This window comes from Notolepis coatsorum (genome assembly GCF_963971535.1).
Source record: "Notolepis coatsorum genome assembly, chromosome: 5".
Taxonomy (NCBI): Eukaryota; Metazoa; Chordata; class Actinopteri; order Aulopiformes; family Paralepididae; genus Notolepis; species Notolepis coatsorum.
In genome coordinates, this window is record NC_140169.1 from 134096294 (window position 1) to 134119670 (window position 23377).

General features: G+C 42.4%; 1 protein-coding gene across 3 annotated transcripts in view; it reads right to left on the reverse strand.

The window, feature by feature from the left end:
* pum2 (pumilio RNA-binding family member 2) overlaps positions 1-23377 on the reverse strand; it is a 59819-nt gene that overhangs the window by 34907 nt on the left and 1535 nt on the right. For all 3 annotated transcript variants that reach the window (XM_084314982.1, XM_084314981.1, XM_084314980.1), the window contains exons 2-7: positions 22683-23046; positions 10362-10430; positions 9848-9953; positions 4179-4366; positions 3435-3607; positions 2874-3237 (exon numbers count right to left, since the gene is read on the reverse strand). In XM_084314982.1, coding sequence (XP_084171108.1) covers positions 2874-3237; positions 3435-3607; positions 4179-4366; positions 9848-9953; positions 10362-10430; positions 22683-23033 — 1251 coding nt within the window. In that variant the 5' untranslated portion in view covers positions 23034-23046. The remainder of the gene's footprint in view (positions 1-2873; positions 3238-3434; positions 3608-4178; positions 4367-9847; positions 9954-10361; positions 10431-22682; positions 23047-23377) is intronic.

Genomic DNA, 23377 nt, shown 5'->3' on the forward strand with positions numbered 1-23377 from the left:
AGATGAGCGGTGGGTCCAAAATATATCGGATATAAATTTCAAAAGGTACCCACCATTGCAGGAGCGCTGTGATTGCTGGCTGCTTTGTCACATGCCTGGTGCGCCCAGCAATCACAGCGCTCCTGCGTGAAAATGCGGAAGCAGCCATTTTAGCCAAGGCTAGCTCAGTGATTTTTTTACTCGTTTATAAAAATGATTTAAACATTTTATTAGCAACGCCGAGCTTTCAAACCCTGCCACGTGTGTGAAACCCTAATGCAACGGTGGGTACCTTTGAAATTTATATCAGATATATTTTGGACCCACCGCTCGTCTTTAACCAGTGCTTGATGTGCACATTAACATGGCTAGTAACGTGGGAATCAGTGACTGCGTATTCAAGCGAGGCTTGCATCGCAGTCACGAAAAGGGCTAGGTTGATAGATATTATCGCATGTCCCCTCCAATACATGCAGAGTCAGCCAGCCACTCCTTCTTTTCACCTGCCAGAGCGGACTCTCATTGGTGAGGTGTAACGTGTGGGAGGCTCACACTACCCTCACCATCTCCCTTCCTCGCTGTGCAGGCGCCCTGACCGACCTGTAAGAGTCGCTGTTTACAACGACCAGATTATCACCCATCGGCTTCCCTCCCGCTGACTCTGCCAATTGAGCCAGTATGACGGCCGGCCAAGCCGGAGGCAACGCTGACAGCCGGATTCGATACCAGTGTCTCTCGCATTGGTGACGAGCGCTTAGTCCGCTGCGCCACCCAGCCGCCCCCCAAAACAAGAATATTTGTAATCAATTTCGGTTGCACATTTAACACTTCCAGTGCCGTTCACGTAGAACTACGTTTCTGTCACTGTATTTATTTTATTATCTATTGCCATTCATAATTCAGCGGGGCACCTTGTGCATACTGTTCCGAGTGTGTCTGAGCTGGCAGACGGTATTATACCGCCCTCTAACGCCTTCGGCCAGTAATGCACCCTGTTAGAAACGGGTTGGTTTCTTTTGTCTACCGAGCTGCGACATGGGGGACGGTCCTAAACACTCCGGAAAAACACACGCTTCTAGGGACGGTTTGGACTACTGACCACGCCCGCCCGGACAGGATCGCTGTGGATAACTGGAATGGCGATGATTATTAGATTCTTTTTTTTGCATTACTTCAGAGACTGGGTAAGGACACCATATATGAAAGCTTGCATTGATCCGATATTTATTTCTACTGCGATTGAAGCTATCTGTGTTATAGCTGTATGCCGTTGGGTTGCAGGAGGGGGGGGGGGGTCTAAGCCACATTGCATGCGTGCACGACAAAGGATAATAGTGATGATCTAGCATTGATTTCAGGAAGATCCGATAATCAGGCGAAAAATTACAACGCGTTTAGTGTATTACACAAAAACGCTGTTTGTGTCTTTTCCCTGGAATTGCTCAGAAGCGGCCAGACTATGTTCATATTTAAAACTGTATAAAACGGAAATGTACGGATGAAAAAATTATCTGTTTTTTGCACGTTGACCAGAAGCAGCTCAATGAGACTCAACGGCGTTATTAGACCCATAGCTATACTATAAAATATAGGTTTAGGTCTACAAAGTACAACTATGTTTACATGGGGTTAATGGACGGCACAGAAGTGGTCACTTCCCGGAAGGGGCGTGGCACTCAATGCGTTAAGGTATGCAAACTCATACCTAAAAATCTCTTGTTAGATATTAGTTGTAGTTAAACATAGGGCTGGGCGATATGGCCTAAATATGATATCACGATATTTTCTGACCTTTCGGCGATACACGATACACATCACGATGTTTTTCTTTTTTACCCCAAACAATTCATTATGAGGCTTACCAAGACAGTATTTGAGTTTGCAAGCTAACATTAAAGACAAAATAAAATACCCATGCATTTAGCATTTTTATATTAGATTTAGATTATTAGATTATATATTGCATATGAGATATTATATGATTTAGATATGAAATATGATGAATTGAAAATGGGGGACCCTGATGTAAACAAGACTAAAGTCTTTCTCTGGTCTGCATCCCCTTAACAATTGTATGTATTGAGCTGTACTGTACCCATTCTGCAATATGTTAAAAGTTTTAAATCAATCAATCAATAAATAGCATTTTAGCATTTTTATGAAACTACTGTATATATGTATGTCTCTAAATGTTTTGATGAATTGAAAATGGAGGACCCTTATGTAAAAAAGCCGAAAGTCTTTTTCTGGTCTTCATCCTCCTGTACTGTATTGTACCCATTCTGCAACGTTTTAATACAGTTTTCATTCATTCATTCTGACGGAAACATAATCATTTTGATTGACAGTCGAGTCTGCCAATGACGTCACACCGCTTGCACCCACCCTGCTGTTCTTAGCACCAATCGGCAAGCGTTATTAGTTTTTGACTTCCTGAATGTCCCGTGTGCTGAACATCAACAAAGCTACTAACGTTAGCTCCCCGCGGCCGTCGAGTAGGAGACCAGTGCTTCACAGGATGACTAAATGAGGCATAATGATTTTACTACAACGAATGTTATAATAAAAGCCTTTCCATACATCTGTCTGATTGAAAACTTTATTAACAGACCGCGGAATGGGCATATATCAGCACAGGCTGAGATATGAACGAGTAACGTGTGGACAGATTGACGCGACACAATCCTCTTGGGCAAAACATCACGATATCCACGATACGTTGAAAAAGTGTATCGTTAATGAACTGTACCCGATATTTATATAATATCGTCATATCGCCCAGCCCTAGTTAAACAGACCTGCTGCTGGGAGTTGTAGTTAGATATTAGTTGTAGTTCAACAGACCTGCTGCTGGCAGCTGTAGTTGGATATTAGTTTTCGTTAAACAAACGCACCTGCTGCTGGGAGTTGTAGTCAAACAGCCCCACTGGGGTGCCAGAGGAGTCCACCTGGATCTGGTTTCCAGCATAGTCAAACTGGAGGGACTCGACGCCAGCTGCCTGCTCCATGCCCCCCATGTTCTGGGCCTCCTGGTTCTGGAAGTCCTCCGTAGGGGGCTTGTTCTGGGCAGGGTTCTGTTGTTGGAGGACATGAGGGTGGTGCTGGTGCTGAGGGTGGTGCTGGGGGTGGGGGTGGTGCTGGTGCTGCTGCTGGTGCTGCTGAGGGTGGTGCTGGTGCATCATCTCCAATCCAGGTTGACCAGGACCCATCCTCTCCACAGCCTCAGTAGGGGAAGCCTGACGACTTCCAGAGGTTGGGCTGGATAAGCAAAGAAAGGTGATTAGGAATGATCTGCGAGGGCCATTAGCATGCTTTCTTCCTCATCAACTGCAATAATATAGGGCTGATGAGACCCAATATCCTGATTTAAGTTTGAGAAATGTAATGTCCATGCTGCAAGTACATAGCCACACATGTATTCATGTGTGAGGAAACCAGCTAGGAAGAACACATACTTGAAGTCTTTGCAGTCTCTGTCCATGCCATTGAGCAGACCTCTTCCATTGGCTTTAGAGGGATCGCTCTCCTCTCCCACCTTCATCTCGGGACTTTTGTCCTCCTCATATGGGGAAGCTTTCTCCTGGACATCACCCTTTTCTCTCCCATCTTGGTCAGTATCCCCTCCACCCTGTAACGGTTCAAGATGCAGGACGACCTTTACGTTTTAGCAGGTGTCAAGCAGGCACTCTTAACCAATGACTTTACAAGCAGGCACTCTTAACCAATGACTTTACAAAAAGGCACTCTTAACCCTTTCACTGCTGCGCTACCAAACGGTTAACCCTTTTCACTGCGACAATACACAGGTTAACCCTTTCACTGCCACACGACAGTCAGTTAACCCTTTCACTGCCACACGACAGAAGGTTAACCCTTTACTATCACACAACAGATGGCGACCGTCGGTTGTGTGGCAGTGAAAGGGTTAACCAATGACTTTACAAAAAGCTCAAATGAAAGTATCGCCAACATGGCAAGTAGACAAAATTAGGAGTACTGCGGGCAAATCAGAGCCAAGTCAATAGTGTAGGAATGAGAAAACACAAGGTAGAAGTAGCCTATAATGAACACGTACAAGTATGAGACCAGTTTGTTAATTTCTGTGAGCAGTGATTATTCCAAAAAATATTCTCAGACTGCTGTAGGACAATTAAGAACATTTTATAAATAAGTAAATAAAAAATAAACACTCGACTTACATAGCCTCCATTCCTGTAGCGGCCATCCATCTTATCGCCGGGAGAGGAGCTGAGAACATACTCAACCATGCTCACTCCAAGGCCTCCACCTTCAGAGCGAGGTGAAAGCACAGAGTTGGCCTCACCGTTCCCATGGAAACTCTGGCCTGGTCGTCGCTGCACCATGATTGGCTGAGACACAGAGTGATCTGTGCGCAGGAAAGGAATGGGGATACGAATTTATTAAATATAAACGTTTGTGCATATGCAAATACTAAAGGCCAGCCCCATGTAGCCTGGTATTTTATCAATCAGCAGGTAGAACACTAAAGTAAGTAAGTAACACTATAAAAGGCATTAGAGTAGGGCTGCAACGATTAGTCGACATAATAGACTGGCGATTATGAAAAATCGTCGACGAGAAATTGTTGCGTCGATTAGTCATTAAAGAAATGACCTCGCCGAGGCGGCTCGGTATTTTAAACTCTGTGTCGGTCAATTATTTTGCGACAATGACCTCGTAGCTATACATTATCCCTTACATAACAGACCGACAGTAAGTTTGGGGGAACTAATGGGATAACTGGGGATGTTGTTTGGTCCTGACAAGAGTCTCAAAGCAACTCTGAGGTCATGCTCAATGTCCAATCTGTTCCTCTGCTCTGTCTTCAGCTAGACCAGAGCTGAGAAGCCACTTTCACAAAGATAGGTAGTGAGAAGAGAAAAAAATAAAATAAAAAGAAATCTAGTTTTTTTATATAATTGTTTTTCGATTAGTCGACAAATCGAAAAAATAAATCGACAGATTAGTCAACTACCAAAATAGTCATTAGTTGCAGCCCTACATTAGAGTCCCAACTACAGAAAAGCCAGTTGTGCCCATGAGGTTCAATGTACGGAGAGATTGGATGTGTATCAAAATATGTATAGATGATTCTTTTTGTTCTCCCTCAGTTGAACTGGTGGTATATTATGGCTACTGCTATAAGCATAATGTGTAAGGCTAATTCTCATTGTTTATACTTCAAAGTAGTTTTATTTTACTAAGCCAACCAGCTGTTTACTATATATATATTTATAAAATGGGTAGCTCAAATCAAGCAATCCGATTGGTTCATAGCCATGGTATTCTGTAATCACTCCATGTCTGAAAACAAGCCAGCCAGCTAGTGGGGGCAGCATTAATATCAACAAAGTGCTGGACCTCCGTGGTAGCCCACCTGGAGGAGTGGCGTTAGCAGTGCATATCTCAGGGAAATTTATTGCCTGCAAAGTGTAAACAAAAAGCCTGAATATACTAAATGTAGAACATTATCATGGCAGAGTAAAAGCAGAATCAAGGCAGACAGGCAGTGGCTTCGTCTCGGTCGCTCAGAGAGCACATTCTGGTCATTATGGAGCTATTCAAAACAAGATAACTGGCTAAATGATTTTTATTTACTGTATGAAGCACAATCTCAGGGGGCTCATACAGAACCAAGCACGTCACTGTAATGTACATGTATAAAACAAAACTTGAAATATTAACGAGCTAGCGTTAGCTGCAACACAAGCTGCATGTACCGTTGGCAAAGAGCTTGCAGAAGGAATCGGTTGAACGGAATACCAAACACCAGAGGGGTTTATGAATGGTTGGAATAATAACAGATGTGACGCTATCCATATCCTATACTTGGTGATTTTTTAGCAATAGCTCACTTCAGGCTGTGGTATATGGTTAGAGGCATACCACTCTACAATCAGCTTCTGCAGTATGAATACATTTTAATGCATAAAGAAAAAATATAATATAATCCTAAATTTTGTATTGAATCTGAAAATCTGTGTTTTCATTACACCCTCAACTATTCCTGCCCAACATCTCTGGATAAAGGAGGCAGTAAATAGATACACATACCAACACATGACATTATAATATGCAAGGAGACGGGGCAGTCAAGTAGCTTCAATGCTAAATATGGCAGCATCAACAGACCTACTTGCTACTATCAAAATAAGATAGACTAGGAGAAGACAGGAATATGATTGCGTCGCATGATTACCTGCACACTTGTGTAAATATCAGTTTTAACACATTGGGTGCCAGCAACGAGATATCTCGTTGTTGGCCGCCATGCGTTGAGTGCCAATGACGAGAAATCTTGTTATTTAATCTTTATTTCTTTTATTAGCGACATTCATTTTTCATCCATCCAGCCTCACGTTATCATTGGGACTGGCTCTGATCTCGAAAAGGGCAAATACCGGCCCCTATCGTCTCCCTAATGGTATTGCACCCATTGGATTGGAGTCAATGAAAAAGCATGAGAAAAAAACCCTCTGGATTCCACATTTTACTTCGGAGCCATGTAACCTGAGACTATTGCATTCATTGAGGCAACCGAAAGCAGCGTGGATCATCTGTTTCGAGGTCTAACGTTGGATCAATAAACGCGATCGATATTTGGAATGGTGATCAGGAATAGGATTAATCTTTTTGCAGAACATTTGATGTGAGGTAAGGACTTTATTTTACCAGTCTTGGGGTAATCAGATGTTTTTTTTCACAGCGTTCACAACGTGTCCCCTATGTGTGTATATGACGTTAGCGCTGACCAGGTCATGGATAATCGATTTTTCAGCCCGCTTCTCTTTCTACTGAACGCACAGAGGAAACTGGTATCCATCTTCTTGTCTCCCTCTGGAGAAGACTAAGCTAATTTCCCAAAATGTTGGCGTGCTCCTTTAACACTTTCAGTGCCCAGCAGGGGGCGCACATTTAGTGCTTGAATGCCCACCATCCACTGCAATGTTAGCATTAATATCGCCTAATCTGTTTTAAATTATGGCTATGAATGAATGAATGAATGAATGAATGAAAACTTTATTAACAGATTGCAGAATGGGTACAGTGCAGTACAGCTCAATACATACAATTGTTAAGGGGATGCAGACCAGAGAAAGACTTTCGTCTTGTTTACACCAGGGTCCCCCATTTCCAATTCATCGTATCGGCTATGTGTCTAATCTGCCCGTCGCATTATCAATGACTCATTTCCAGTCAACATTGTCGAAGCGGATTGTTTTTTTATCGGTTCATTTCCGTTTTATAGCATTTTGAAAAGCCCTCGTTTTCACGGAAAAATAAAAGATTCCATGATAATCGCCCTGTACTGTAATATTCTAGAACATGGTCATTTTTCTGCCTATTTATTAATCGTTTTCAAATAAACGCTAGATTATCGATAGTATATGTGTACGTGTGCGCGCTGGTGCCACACGCTGAAAATCGATTCTCTCAGTTCCTGATCGATCTTGCAGTCAAACAGCCATATCACATTATAGGGGAAAAGCTTATATCTCCGTGAAAACGGGTCTGATTATCCTAAGACTGGTCAAATAGATTCCTTACCTGAGATCAGATGGTATCCAAATGGATTATTCCAATTCCTGATCACCATTCCAAAAATCGATCCTTTTATTGATCCCATGCGTATACTGTAAAACACAGGGTGTAAGACACTGAGGGTCCAGAATGAATCTGATCGGCTCCGGTTACATGCATGAGAAGTAAAATGTGGATTCCGGAGTTTTTTTTTCTCATCGAGTCCAATCCAAAATTGTGCATTACCATCTGGGAGACAATAGGGGGCGCTTTTTTCACATCCGAGAGCCTGGCGGGGCAGGATTACCAACGGTAGACTCGGTTGATGAAATATGAATTCAGATCGCTAATAAAAAAAAAAATCAGAGAAATCTTGTGATGGGCATTCAATGTGTTAAAGGTGTTCCAAAATAATCCCTGCCATGACGCCAGTCATCAAGTGGCGAGTGTTGCCATGGTAACCTGCAACTCTGGGGCAGAAACCACTGGATGGTGCAGAGAAATCCATGTCCCAAGAGGAAAGAATGCATTTTCAATCACAAAAATGTCCTTTGCAACAAAACAAACGACTGTGTCGTACAGATTCTTGGACAAAGAATAAAAGGTAGCGGTCTGGTCTTGTTAGTCCTCGACTTATTGCCTGGCAGGTGGCAGAGTGACCGGACTTCTCTGTAAGCAGCTTTCAGACAGCACCAGGGAACTCGACCCCTACCCTCTGAAACCCATTATTTCCAAGGTTAGCTTGTTGCAAACTCGCACCCAAAGTTCAATCTTAGTTGAATTTGTTTTGCGCCACATGCTGTGACAAATCCCTGCACCCCGAAAAGAAACGAGAGGGCAGCAGCCAAGCAGAGGAGGAAAACATAGAAGTTGAAAACAGGCACTGTCAGACTTGTACAAACACATTTACAACCAAGTGAAGATCTCGTTTTTAAAACCAAGGGTGGGCAAACTTATAGGGCATGAGATTTTACTTTGCCATTTTCCCCAAAGCTGGAGAAATCTACCAGACAGCAGCCAAGAGTGTAAATCACTACCGCTTTAAAACACTTTCACTGCCACACGACAGAAGGTTAGCCCTTTACTATCACACAACCGACGGCGATGCTCCATCATTAGCTCAGCATCCGCAGAGCTAATGATGGAACATCGCCGTCGGTTGTGTGATAGTAAAGGGCTAACCTTCTGTATTGTCACAGTGAAAGGGTTAATCGGCTGCCGTGTGGCAGTGAAAGGGTTAAAACCCAAGGTCGCACTGTAGAGTCATCCTCTCCATCTCCAAGTCAGTGATGCCCATGTGCCAAGAAGTGATCCGAGACGCGGCTACACTGACTCCATATCAATATCCGTGACTTGGCTGGCCCGCGTGGGTAGCTGATGTATGCAACGACGGGCTCAAGAGAAGCCAAGTCAGCAAACCGCCTCTCAAACTCAGCCAAGATGCTCTTCGTGTGGCTGATATCGGTGTATTTATAATCCTGCCAGGGCTATTTCATGACATCATTCGAAAACCTGCAAAAGAAAAAGGGAATACACTCCGGAGGGAGGAGCCAAAGGGAATACACTCCGGAGGAAGGAGCCAAGTGAAAGAAGGCGGCGGGCCAATGAGCCACACAGGACGCGTCTATTCTAATACCAACCGGTTCATGCTTCCGCGTTCGCGTTTTGCTAATCCGATTGGCCACTGCCGTTTCTGGTGCGATCTGATTGGCCACGTACGTTTCTGGTCATGCGACATGTGCGCCCAATCGCGTGACGCGCCCATTTCCGCCTCGACCAGCAGCAAACTACCTAACGCCTAGTTTATCACTGGTTAAGCTTAGGCGACTCTGTCGAAGTTGGTTAAGGTTAGAGTTTGGAATCAGGGCTGGCGTTCTATCGCCATGCTCCATGACAAACTTCGAAAGACTGCCTAAGCTTAACCGGCGAAAGAACTTGCAGTCACACGATTGGTGCGACCAGAAACAGCAGTGGCCAATCAGAGCGCAAAACGCAAACGCGGAAGCATGAACCGGTTGGTATTCGAATACAGGCACACAGGACAGGGATCCCTGTATTAAAGCCAGCAAGCCTGAATGAGACTGCATGACTGGCTCAAATGATGGATATTTTATAAATCGTCCCAACAACCTTGTAATAGACTGGTAGCTCGCAAAACCTAGCTTGCCCACCTTTGGTTTAAACAATACAATACAGATATTTTATTTTTCTATGCTTCTACTACGATCTGAGTGAACATCTAGTTAGATCTGCACTGAACCAAGTGGCGAGTGCAGATCAAACCACATCCTATCTGAAAGCATCTTCTGGCAGACTTTTGACTTACGAGATGATCCCCATGCATTGTCCCTCCACTCTTCTCCAAGAAGCATGCCTTTCCTACCATCCTTGGCCAACTCATCAGAATCCCAGAGCTTCTTTGCCGGCAGCAGCTATGAAGTAAAGAATAACATTTGTTACTCATCACATGCTTAATTTGAAGGATTTGTATGGGGGGGGGGGGGGGGGACTTTAAATGATGCAATTAAACCACCAGACCAAGTTCATAAACAAATGCAAGGCTATTGGAAGTCCATTGGTTAATGAAACAATTATATATATAAAATAAAGTTAAATTAAACCCGATTCATTGCAGTTGAATATATTTACAGAAGAACCTTGCTTTTCTGCTCATTTGAGTGGGTGAAGTGATTGAAACTTTGAAATACATGGACAAATGTTCAAATTATATATACATATGTGATGGTCAATTTGTCCATGTTAGGGTTGTTTATAAAGACACTGTAGGCCAAAAGTGAGAGCCCTTTTGATTATCTGGCCAATTAAATTAATCAACTTACCTCCCCCATGCCCCTGGACTCCAAAGCAAGAGCTTGAAAGTCATAGTTCATCTCATCCACGTTACGAACCTGAGACCAGGGAAGACAACGGTTTGAGCAGCTATACTGTACCAATTCACAGGCTGAGTTTTGTTTAACACTACAGATGCAAAAGTACAATTTGATGACAATAAGCAGAGAGCTACAAACGCAGAAGCGCCGAAATGCAGCTCAATGGCAATATACATTGCTCTACACAGGGCTACAAGTCTACTACTGACAAAGTGGATGCCATACCCCGAGTTACAGGCAAAAAAAAGGAACATTAACACGTGACAGCATTATAATAAAAGACATGTGAGCCACTTATTCAATATGAATAGACCTCAGAGGCCACTGGCTTTCAAATGCTATTCCTGTGCCTTATGACAGGGTTGCCTCTAGTGAACATTTACTACTGACCCCCATAACCTGAAGGGAGAGGAGTTTGTCCCGCCTTCTGACCCGTGATGTCACACTCAAATTACAGCTCAATGGAGAATACATTGCAAATAGATAGAAATGGTGTCAGTGACAGAATCCCAGGATGATTTTTCTGGGGTTCCGTGGTACATTTCCTTCTATGGGGCCAAATCTTGATATATTATAGATATCTTCAATAAAAAAATGCAGGCACAATCTTTTTGAGTCCACAAAGAGAGTTTTCCCCCATTCGTTGTTAATGGGGAGCAGCGGCAACGGAAGATCTTAAAATAGAAAGCCTATATGTTATTTCTATAACGTTGTAGAGCTCAGTTTCACATTTGTGAAGATGCTCTTGACAGTTGCGTGTTTATATTGACTTCACTGTCCAGGATCATTAGAGAGCAATGTAAATTCTCCTTTGGGTGGATTTTCTCTTTAAAGTTAGACATGACATCAGAATTGGTCCTTTTTAGACAATATAGAATGTGCTGAATGAAGATGAGGGAGGCCCAACAGCACACAACCTCTCTGACCCCCACACCTATTTCAGACATGGGCACAGTCTTGAAGTCATCAACTTTCTTTTCATCAGGGTGGCTGATAACCGCCTCTCCCGTTTACATGATATGGGGCTGTTGGAACAAAGGTCTCGAGACGGTGATGTTCTCATGGAGCACGTTGACTTATGGTCCGGTTTTGGGGTCAGATTGTGCTCTGGTACATTGGAAGTGCCAATTCACACCTGGCTATTAGATACGGTCACATAATAGATGTCAAACCAGGTAACCCAACTACAACGACACGGTCCATTTACAGATGTACCCAATTAGGTTATTAATTTGCCAACATGGGGGAAAAAAGCTTTGTGTGAATCACATAGCTGAATTAACCATAAACAAACAAATTGGACAAAAACACTTCTATAAAAGTTTCATTTAGGAGTTTTTAAAGTGATTCAACTACTGGGTTGTGTGTGTGTGAGAGAGGAAATTAATCCATTTTATGATTCATAATCTTGACTCTGAAGTCTGAAGTAGCCAAAGTAGAGGATTGATGTGGCACAATTAGGGTTGCAACATTTTCAAAGGTGGACATTTTCCATGGGAATAAAATGAGGGTTATATTCACAGATTGTAGTTACAAGATAGAAACAAACCTTTTACCATATCCTATGTATATGACAAATATATATATATATATATATATATATATATATATAAGCTTGTGACAATGGCATATATTAAATATATTTGTATATACAAATATTCTACCGCAAAAATAGTTACACGTTGACACGTTATACACCCCAAAAAAATATAGACAGTTGGGAGTTAAGGCATATGAACTCGTGTAGATTAATAATACAAGCTCTCAGAAAAATTGATGTGAATATCTTGATGCACGTAGGAAATACAGAACTCTGAACACATACCTAAAATAAGTAGTAAAAAGTTGTCATTTACTTTGTGGCAACTCCGCTAAGGATTATCATAGAAACACCAGTGAGGGCTTGTTGGAAAGGTGTGGTTGTGATGAAATCAGACAGTAGCCCATTTTACACAGCCTGTTCAAGGTGGGAATCTTGCATCATTATTCTGCCTCACCATTCTGTACAAGAGGGCATCCACATTACATTAGTATGTTTTTGTTCTAGAACAGAGAAAACAATCTCCGTCCACACAAGGTTAAGCGCCGTCCCAGTAAACATCCCCATCCATCCAACCATACCCCGAACTCGTACACCACTCTCGAGACAAAACAGCAACACTGAATCATCTATTTTGGGATAAAGCCATTTCTGGGAGATGGAAAGGTAGGCTGTGACATAACATTTAATGACTGTTTAAGATGGGAGCCTAACGGGCGATTAGTAGCCTACAAGAATGTCCAAGGGCAGGGGTAATGCCTGGCACGCACTAGAAGATATTCCAAATCCTAACAGATATTGAAACAGTGGTAGACTCATCATATTTCACAGATTTGTGCATCTTTCCTTTGTTAGAACGCACTAGGGCTGTACCGAATGTCATTTTTTAACATTCGAAACTTCGAGTGTCTATAAAAAAAAAATTACAATTTTTTTTTCTCAAACTAAATACTCAATTTTAATAGTGATTAATCTGATTAATGAGTCTCTTTTATTCAATCAACTTTCTTTAATGAATATAACTCAGTTTCGTCAACATAAATAATCCAATAAGGGCACGGTTGGTATGAAAGTGATGGTGACGTCTTATGTATAATATTATAATATTAGTGTAGCCAAATCCCCATTGGTTTCAACAGATAAAAAGTAAAAAAAAAAAAAAAAAAAAAATTTATTAAACATTTAAAATTCGAATGTTGATTTAGAATTCGAATGTCAACATTATGATCGAAGCTTCGAAGCATTCGGCACAGCCCTAGAACGCACACATTAGAAGTTTTGGCAAAACTGAGGACTGAGCATCATGCACTTGATACTCGGGTCCAGACACAAAAATCTTGTGCCCAAAAAGGCACAAGTTACAGCAGAGAAGCAGCTTCTGCAGTTCTTGCAGTGGCATTTTGAAATAGACACCGCCGTCATGTTTGCAGCTAAGAACTACCTATAGGACTGCATCTCTGTTTGGATCGCCAGAAATATTTCTGGAACGTTTTGGAAAGTTGTGCAACCAGAGAAAAAGTCAGAAAGATAAAACAGCACAGCACCGAACAGCAAGGTCTGCTCATCACACCGGGGCTGGCTTTCTATGATAATCTTCAACAATAATAAACATAATATCATTGTTCTATTAATTGTGATACATTGTATAATAATTACATGACATAGCTGAAACAACCGGCAGCCTAATTGACCATAAACACCATTTCTTGCTGTCGCAAAAGGAGATTTTGCCGTTTGTTCCCAGCTTCCCAAAAGGGATCGTTTTAAAAAGAAGCTTTGAGAGGGTAAACAGCCTCGACTAACTTTGAATGTGGATTTATTTTTGTTTAGATAAAACGGTGATACGGCGAACATAAAGAGCTTTATTGACTTTCACCCCGGAAAGAGGGTGGCTCATCATCCAAGCCCTTGTGGCAAGGAGAGATGGCTGGAGCATAGACCTTCACGGTAGAGAAGCAGCTTCTGCAGTAGCACCTGGAGACGAGCAATACTTTCTGGAACGTGAGCCACTCTCCCAACATATACAGTGGTAGTGGAAGGAACTTGAACGCTCTGAAATGGTTCCGATGACCTTGAGGGGGGCCAGCTCTTTTTCCATGATTGCAAAGTCCAGCAGAGTGAGTCAGCAGTAGGGTTGGGCAATTAATCTAAAAAGATTTGCAATCTCGATTCATAGACCTATGCAATCTCATTTCTAAGTTATGACGATTTTTTTTTATTAAAAAAATAATTTTAATTTAAAATCTTTTAATTTTAATTTAATTTTTTAAATTATTTTATTGAAAAAATAAGAATCGTGAGAGAATCGTGATCTCAATTCTTAGAGAGAAAAATCGTGATTCACATTTTAGCAAGAATCGCCCAGCCCTAGTCAGCAGTATCATCAAGTACGTAGATGTGAACCCATCTCCCGCTGTCAGGACTTTAACTGGTCTGACTAATGTAAAGGGAGGGTACAGCACCTTCCTAGCCTGGAAGCAGTGCCTCTCTGGGAGACATCGATGGCAACCATTGGTTGAGGGAATTCACCACGCTGGCGGTGACGGTGCCTTCATCTAGCGAAGAGGGACTAGGCCACTCATCTTTCATGGAGACAGGGCCAGCATGACAACTTACCCGAGTGACACCTGGGGCTGAATGTTTTGCAAACTGGCCAGCAAGAAAGACCTGATCTCGGCCACTGGAACTAGATGGGGGTGGAAGAAAATGTAACACATTTGCTGCGTTAAATGACGTTTTGTTCCTTTACTTTAAAAAAATTTAATCTTTTTTTCTCCTTTTTCCGTTTTTCTCCCATCCCAATGTTAGTCGTTATGCCATTTCCCAATCCCCTTCCTGGTCGTTGCGCACTCTACCCCCTACCGTGGGTCCGGGAGAGCGGAGACTATCACATGCTTCCTCCGACACATGTGTACCCAGCCCACCACTTCTTTTCACCTGGCAGCGCGGACTCTCACTGGGAGAGTGTAACGTGTAGAAGGTCACACTACCTCTCTTAGATCCTTCCCTTGCTGTGCAGGCGGCCCGACCGAACTGTAGGAAGAACCCACGCATTGTGGACAGCGACTCCTACAGGTCGGTTGGTGCGCCTGCGCAGTAGAATCAGGAAGCGACGAGGGCGGCGTGTCCCTCCCACGCAGACCCTCGCCGCTGAGAGATCGCGCTGTGCAGGTGAAAAGATGCGACGGCTGCCCCCTCGAGTACCGGAGGAGACACGTGATGCAAGGCTTCGTCCACATTGCAGCCGGCTTGTGGGAGGCATAGCCTAACAACATTCGAGACAGGGGAGGGTAGAATTGGACAATACGAAATTGGGGATGGGAGAAAAATAGAAAAACGGGGAGAAAAAGTAGATAAAAAATAAATAAACACATGTTGTGGGAGCACAGGTGCTAGCCAGAGTCCACGAGGCAGTCTTGCATCCTTGGGCTTCAGATGAAGGCTGGGATGGTGGCTGATGGCGGGAGCACTGGTGAGGAACAAGGGGCGGGGGAGGCTACCGCGAGAGTGGCCTGGATGAAGCCCTGTTGGCATGAGAGGAGAGATGAGACTTGACCTTGGCCTGTGTTGAAAGTGGCTAGGTAGGCTCTCTCTGCCTCTGCTGCATGGAAAGCAGCAAACGCCTCAAAGGCATGATGAGGAGCCTGGTCCTCTATGGCCCATAACGCTGCCAATGGCAACTGCCAGCATCTGGGTCAAGAGGAGCATTGCGCCAGAAGACTTAGCCAATGTCTCCAGCTCCCCATTGACGACAGAGCAGAGGACAGCAGAACTATGCTGTTGGCAGCTACTGCACTCTGAACAAGCATACGACTTGCCAGCCAGGGAAGCAACGTGCTAGTGCAGCAGCTTCTAGGGTTGTAGCTCCCCGTCTGGATGTCAAACAGCATTAGGATCCATACATAAGGGCAGCCAGAGTTCTCCCGGCTCAGGATACCCACTACCCAAGTAGACATTCTACCCTATATCGGCATGTATGGCTTGCATAGGAAGCTACACCGCTGGTGGAGTCAGTGATGTCATCTTGCTCTTCAAGGGGCTGCTGTAGTCCTCATCGGAGTACAGAGACCGAGCAGCTGGCTATGGACGCGCCAGATGAGTGCTTCTCTATATTCTCATCCCTGGACAACACAGCGCAACAGCTGCATTCATCCGAGTCCATGGCTTGTGGATCACTTAACCTCTTAAGCCCTAGCCATATTTTCAGAAAATTCACCTAAAAGTACATACCCGCATAAATGGAAGATTGCTCCACTTCTACAAGGCTCATTTGCATGTTCTTGGTATCTAGGGACATTTATGGACCACAGGGAATGTATTCCCATTGTCAGAAATATTTCTACTGTTACTATGCTTGAGTAAATTGTAATGAACCAAAGGAGAATATAATTTTTTTTGTATTCATCTTTGATGAATTAGGATCTTAACTCTTGGCTACATTTGAAAAAGAAACGCAACATCAGGGCTGTACGCTAAGCTTTTTCACTAGGGGCACACTTGCCCCTAAATGAGAAATTTAGGGACAAAGAATATTTTTTGGGGGCAAATTTTTAAATAACTATTTTACCATTATAGTAGGGCTGGGCGATACGGCCTCTAAATGATATCGCAATATTTTTTGGCCATATCACGATATATATCGCGATATTTTTACATTTCCTCTAAAGCACTTAACATTTTTTGATTTAACCCTTTGATGCATACAGTCACGCCAATATGATGATTATAATAAGTCCCTGCAACATATGTTTGCATTATTAAACGATGATGCTTTAAAAAAGAATGAAAATGTACTAAGAGTAGTCTACTGACACACTAATAAAAAAAATTATTTACATCTAAGACCATTTATATAAAGACTCTTGGGTGCCTTTTTTTGCACAGTACTGTGTTTTCTATCCACTTTAGCCAAACACACACACATGTATCAGGGTTCCCACGCTTGCCTTGACATTTTTTTCCATGCTACCTCCTGATTTTCCAGGTACCATATTAAGTGATGATCTATAGGCCCCTGAAGCTTTCCGCCCACATCCGTGCCCCCCTCCCCTCACACACACACAACCCCCTAGGACACCTGACTACTTACTTGATTTAAAATATGTGCCAGTCAAGTCTACATTGTAAATGCTTAGAGATTATGTCTTATTGATAATATCAATGCATGAAATAATGCAACAAGCTGTAGCTGAACAACAATTTATTGAACTGGAACTTTGAAACACATGAGCACTGGGATTGATATATGTTCTCTCTTCCACTCCTCTCCCACCTCATCCTGTCCTCTTCTCTGCACACCTCCCCTCGTGTCCGCTGCCGTCTTCTCTTCCTACTCTTCTCAACTCCTCTCCACTCTTCTCCCTTTTCCTCTGTCATCGTCTATTCTCTTATCCTCCTCTTCTCTTCCCTCTTTCCTTTATTATTAGTCTTATTAGATTATGAGTCTTACGTAGAAGGGGTAGTATGCCTACTCTTACTCTGTCAAATCTTTTGTAAATCAAACTAATGAACCTAAAAGGGAAAACATAAGGCTGGTTCCCCTGTGGTTCCTCAGTACAGCAACCCCACTAGTAAGCTTAGCTTAACAGTATAGAATCAGTCTAGGCATGATCAATGATTTTTCAAAAATGTCTCACCCCAAATGTTCTTATTTAGTAGTATAATCTTTTTTAAGAAAAAAAACGAAAAATCACAAAAATAGCTAAAAGTAGATATAACAATGAATGTTACAAAATGTATCAAGACTAGACTATTCATGTCAACTAGTATAGAAGTAATGTCACAGCCTAATGTGGTAATGTATTGGTAGTTAGCTAGCAATGCAAGCTAGCCAACATAGTAGTAGCTAGTTAGTTAGCAAACTGAATGTTGGCTAGCAAGATTGCACTCCATGTGCTTGCATCATTAACAAAATCCAAAACAAACTCAAAACTGAAGTTGCTAGCTAGTTAGCAAGATTGCACTGCTTACTAACTAACGTTGATAAACCCAGGTTTACCACAGTTAAAACACAGCTACAGTACTTACAACATTTGAGGATAAACTTGCATAAGAAGTTTCACTGTAGATGTCAAGGCTCCCGTGTTGGCTGGGAAATGCATGTATTTGACCCTTCTATTGAGATCGCGAGTAACGTTATTATTCCTGAAGTCCACCAATCCGAAACTATACTTTTAAAGTCCATATCACCAAGTTGCCTGCATCGAATTCCAACATCCAATATAGGATGCCAAGAGCATGCTCTACAACATGGGATCATCCATTTATATCTACAGTAAACGCTGTTCACATGTAAAGGGTTTTTATAAACTCATCTTAATTTTGTGCTCAATAGTTTCATTTTATTACTATTTTACACATCATCCAATACAATTTTCCAGGACAACTGTTTCTATTTCCATGTAAGTGTTCACTTTTGCTCAGTTTCCATGACTTTTCCATACCTGGAAAATGAAAAAATGTATTCCATGTTTTCCAGGTACCGTGGGAACCCTGTGTGTGTATATATGTATATACTATGAGAAAATAATAATCACACACAAAGGGATAATGGCTTATAGCAGACTTAATGATTTTAGAATATTTCAGATAATGAAATTAAATGTTTATCTCATCAACTATCCAGTTAGTATTTATACTGTCTGTAACGTTTGGCTACTTTAAATCATTGAATGTAGAGAGAGAGCGAGAGAGAGAGAGGGGGCGAGAACGAACGAGAGAGCCAGCCCCCCACCCCCCCGCTCGGGTTTTGTTCTAGGTTCGCGTTTTGATCGTCTAAGCTGCCGTAGGTGATGACGTCACACTCGAATGTAAACAGGAAGAGTTTAACACACGGAGATGGAAACTGGATGATATACAGTAACGAATAACCAATAAATATGAAGTTATGTTTAAACTTCGGTTGTCAAGCGTTGTCAATATAACCCACCCCTTTCCTCATGAATGGAACTAGTGTTGTGGAGTCCGCTTTGACCGTTTTCCAGGGTTAGCAGCTAACGCTAGTTAGCTTAGCATAGTCCTAATGGATACCTTGGTTAGCAGCTAACGTTAGCCCATTGCTTGTGTCAATTAAATTGCATGTTATTAAAGGTCCGCGCTGGTCTGTCTAATGAAATTACAACCGCAACATTATGTCGCACTGTACAGCCCTGGTTGTAGGCTAATGTTTTACTATTTTCTTTATCCATTTTGTATGGATTAATTTAGGAGTGAAATGCGAATGAAGGGTTGAAATCACTACTCGCAAGCTTGCCCCCAGATATCATTTTCCACTCGCACGGGCGAAATTAGGGGCAATTTGCGATCATCTCGTCGCAGTGTACAGCCCTGAACATGAATTAATACAGACTGTATTGATCCATTTATGTGACGTGAAATGTATCTCGTATGCTCCGGCTTATGCACACCAGACAGTAGGGGTGGGAATCATCGAGGCCCCACGATACGATATCAGGATACTAGAATCACGATACTGTGATTACCTTTTTTCCAACTGCAAATTATGTCCTACTCTGCATCGCTCTTCATTACCTTTAAGTCACGATTGAGGAAGAAGAAGCATTAATGTGTGGTGCAAACCAATGTGGGGCAGGGACAGGACGATTTCTGGCATTTGCCACCCATTACAGCAGGTGATGGGCGGAATGCTGACACAGAAGGTCCAATAGGCAAAGCAAGATAGAGTTTCTTTGTAGTATTACTTTTAATTGAATTTTTCACCATTCTTCTCAGCCCCGGTAATGTGTGGTGTGTAGCTTGGAGTTGCAATTTGTCAATGTTTCATTTTCTTTGGTTTGGGACACCGCATACATTTAGTGATGCAACTCCATGACAATACATGCTACAGAAGTGCTATTGTCTGATTCATCACAAGCACACCTTTCCAACAAGACCTCACTGGTGTTTCTATGACAATCCATGGCAGTTAATACAACATAATTCACAACAATGTATTTTATTTTACATTTTAGAGGTGTTCATAGGTCTATATATTACACATTTCATATATTCACATCCAGTTTTGTTATGTAGAAGAATATCAAGTTTCAAAGCTCTCAGAGCTTGTATTATGAATCTACATGAGTTAATATGCCTCAACTCCCGTCTCCCATACAGCCAGGCTTTATTTGAGCTTGTCTCAGTTTTGGAGTGTATAACAATATCTATACTTATACCATTTTTGCAGTCAAATATATATATATATATTTCTTTACACAAGAATCCCTTTTATAGAGATTAGGAAAAACATTGTTGCGTTTTGTTCTACCTCCGGTAGGGGTATCTACAAAACGAAAGCCCCTTTGACAGTTTCTCACTAGGCTATGTAATAAAAATGTAAAAACATTTATAATAAATGTACGTTAAAAAAAAAAGGGACACTTCACCTAAATATGATGCCAAATTATTTAGCACATAATCTCATAGATAAAACTGTAAACCGTTTTGCACACATTAATTTAGTTATTGAAAGTTAATGAGTGAATGTCCTCCAGTGATGTCATTGGAGGAAGCTTGAATCCTCGTCTTGCGTCAATTACAGCTCAATGAAATTATGGACATGGAAAAAATAAAATAAAATAGCAATCCATTTACCGGTAGCTACTTTTGCACTGACTGCCTTTGTGGGCTATGGATGGCAAATTCACTCAAGACGATCTGGCGGGACGTTTTGTCGGACACATGTGCCGGTAGCAGCATGGATCTGCTCATTAATCTACATAATTTCATTGAGCTGTAATTTAAAAAAGGGGCACTTCACCAAAAAACAATGCCAATTTATTTTGCACATATTAATTTAGTTATGTCAGTTATTGAGCATAAATTAGCCTGAATATGGCCACTGGTAAAGTCATCAGGGACACTGAATCCTTGTGGTGTGTTAAATACAGAACCATGAAATGATGTAGATGATCAAATAGGAATATCTTGTCTTATAGATCTTTCTTAAATAGATCCAATATTTTCATTGAGCTATAATTAACACATCACACAAGATTCATCTGCACATGTGATGGAAGAGTGCTCTGTGGAGTAGGCTTGGGCGGTATGACGGTATACCAGGGTATTTAGAAATCCCGACGGTATTGAAAATCAATACCGTCAAAACTGAGTTTTGTTGTAGTGCACACACGCGCCAGCAGAGGGCGAGACCAGTCCTCACTAGTGGAGCGAGCCACGCAGAAGCTGGTTGTCTACACACAGGAGGAGGAGGAGGAGGGGAACCCCGCTTCAGTGGGGGAAATTAAATGAGACACGCTTACCGTTGCTGGTGCTGCGGGCTAACTGGCTATTCTGAGAGCTAACTGTTGTGTATGATCACAACGGTGTTCACGCTTTACGGTAATGTTGCGACAGTGCTGTGAAAATACCGTAAAGCGTTGTGGTAACGAGAGTGTGTGTTGTTGTTGTGTGTAGGATGCTGCGGGCGAACTGCTACCATTCTGAGAGCTTAACGTTAGCACTAGGATGCTGCGGGCGAACTGCTACAATTCTGAAAGCTTAACGTTAGCACTAGGATGCTGCGGGCGAACTGCTACCATTCTGAGAGCTTAACGTTAGCACTAGGATGCTGCGGGCGAACTGCTACCATTCTGAGAGCTTAACGTTAGCACTAGGATGCTGCGGGCGAACTGCTACCATTCTGAGAGCTTAACGTTAGCACTAGGATGCTGCGGGCGAACTGCTACCATTCTGAGAGCTTAACGTTAGCACTAGGATGCTGCGGGCGAACTGCTACCATTCTGAGAGCTTAACGTTAGCACTAGGATGCTGCGGGCGAACTGCTACCATTCTGAGAGCTTAACGTTAGCACCAGGATGCTGTGGGCGAACTGGCCATCTCCGTGATTTGTTTACTTGGTAACACGGGTTGCCACCTACCCCCGCCGATGATAATGAAAGTCATACCGTCATATACCGTATACCGGGGTATTAGGTAATCAAGGTATAAAAAAAATTATACCGCCCAAGCCTACCAGTGTGGAGGCATAGGGTTGTAATTAAATTCACATTAACCTCTTAAGCCCTATTTTCTGAAAATTCTCCTAAAAATACATACCTAAGTAAATGGAAGATTGCTCCACTTCTACAAGGTCCATTTGCATGTTCTTGGTATCTTAGGGACATCTATGGATCTCAGGGAATGTATTCCCAGTATCAGAAATATTGTGTCTGTTACTAGGCTTGAGTAAATTGTGATGAACCAAAGGAGAATATAAATTCTCTTTTTTTCTCCCTCATCTTTTAACTGAAATGAAATAAAATAAACTGTACAGTGTGTCTATTGTAAAATGTAACTAGCCTACCACAATAGCACTTTGTCAATGCTTCAGCATCTCAGCAAAAAGCATCCAGTCCACAGAGTGGAGCCGACACAAGGCAACGTTGTCATTAGCATTTAATGTAAATCTATAATGTTACGATTGCTAGTTAAAATTATGGCTAGTAAAGAATGTACATTAACATTAATTATGGCTACATCTACATGTAATGGCTGGTTAAGAACATAAATCAATATGGTGGCTAGTTATTATGTTAGGATATCCAAGTTATCTATGGACGAGACTGGTCTTATTTTCTCTTGTATATTTACTATTGCTCTTTATAGCAAAAGTTATTCCTTATCCGATTGATCAATGAAATAATTAGGTAGAATACTCTAATTCCTAAAATAATTGATAGGTGCAGCCCTAACTGAATACAATTTCTATGGCTTTCTCTGAGCATTTGTACCTGATCGACATGATTGCCATCTCCAGTGGGCCAGCGGTGCTTGCTGGGCGGACAGCCTCCAAGTTGCTCGCCAGGCTGCCTCTGAAAGAAGTATCCCACTGTAGCGTCGTCCTGAGATCGCCCACTTAGTGGAGGCTGCGGGGTTCCCGGGGTGGGGTTAGCCCCCCTGTCCATGCCCTGCATATGTGCCCCCCCGGGACCTTGTCCGGCTCCCCCGACGGCGGCTAGAGGTCCTCCTCCATGAACTCTGACACCGCCGGTCTCAGGAGCACCATTTGCATGCAGCATCCCACCTCTTGTCTCCTGCCAGGCCACGTCATTCATACCTAGGATGCTGCATGGAACGCTCATTCCACGGGAAAGCCTAAAGTACAAAATTATAGAAATGTTGCCTGGCTGATGAATTATTAAACAGGTGTTCTTTTTATTTAGTCTAGAACTAAATTTAGATATTGTTTGTGTATGTAGGCCTGCTGGGTTTACAACAAAACACAATAACATATTTGGCACACATTGATTGATCATGCTGAATAGCCTAGTTAGCTTGACCATTTCACGTAGGCACTTTAACGCCCATATAGTCACTTCTTGACGCACCAACACAAACCATTATACTGGTGGTGAAATTGTATTATTCGGTCACAGGTGTTTCACGTAACGTTTAGATACCATGACAGGCAACATTCATTTTTGTT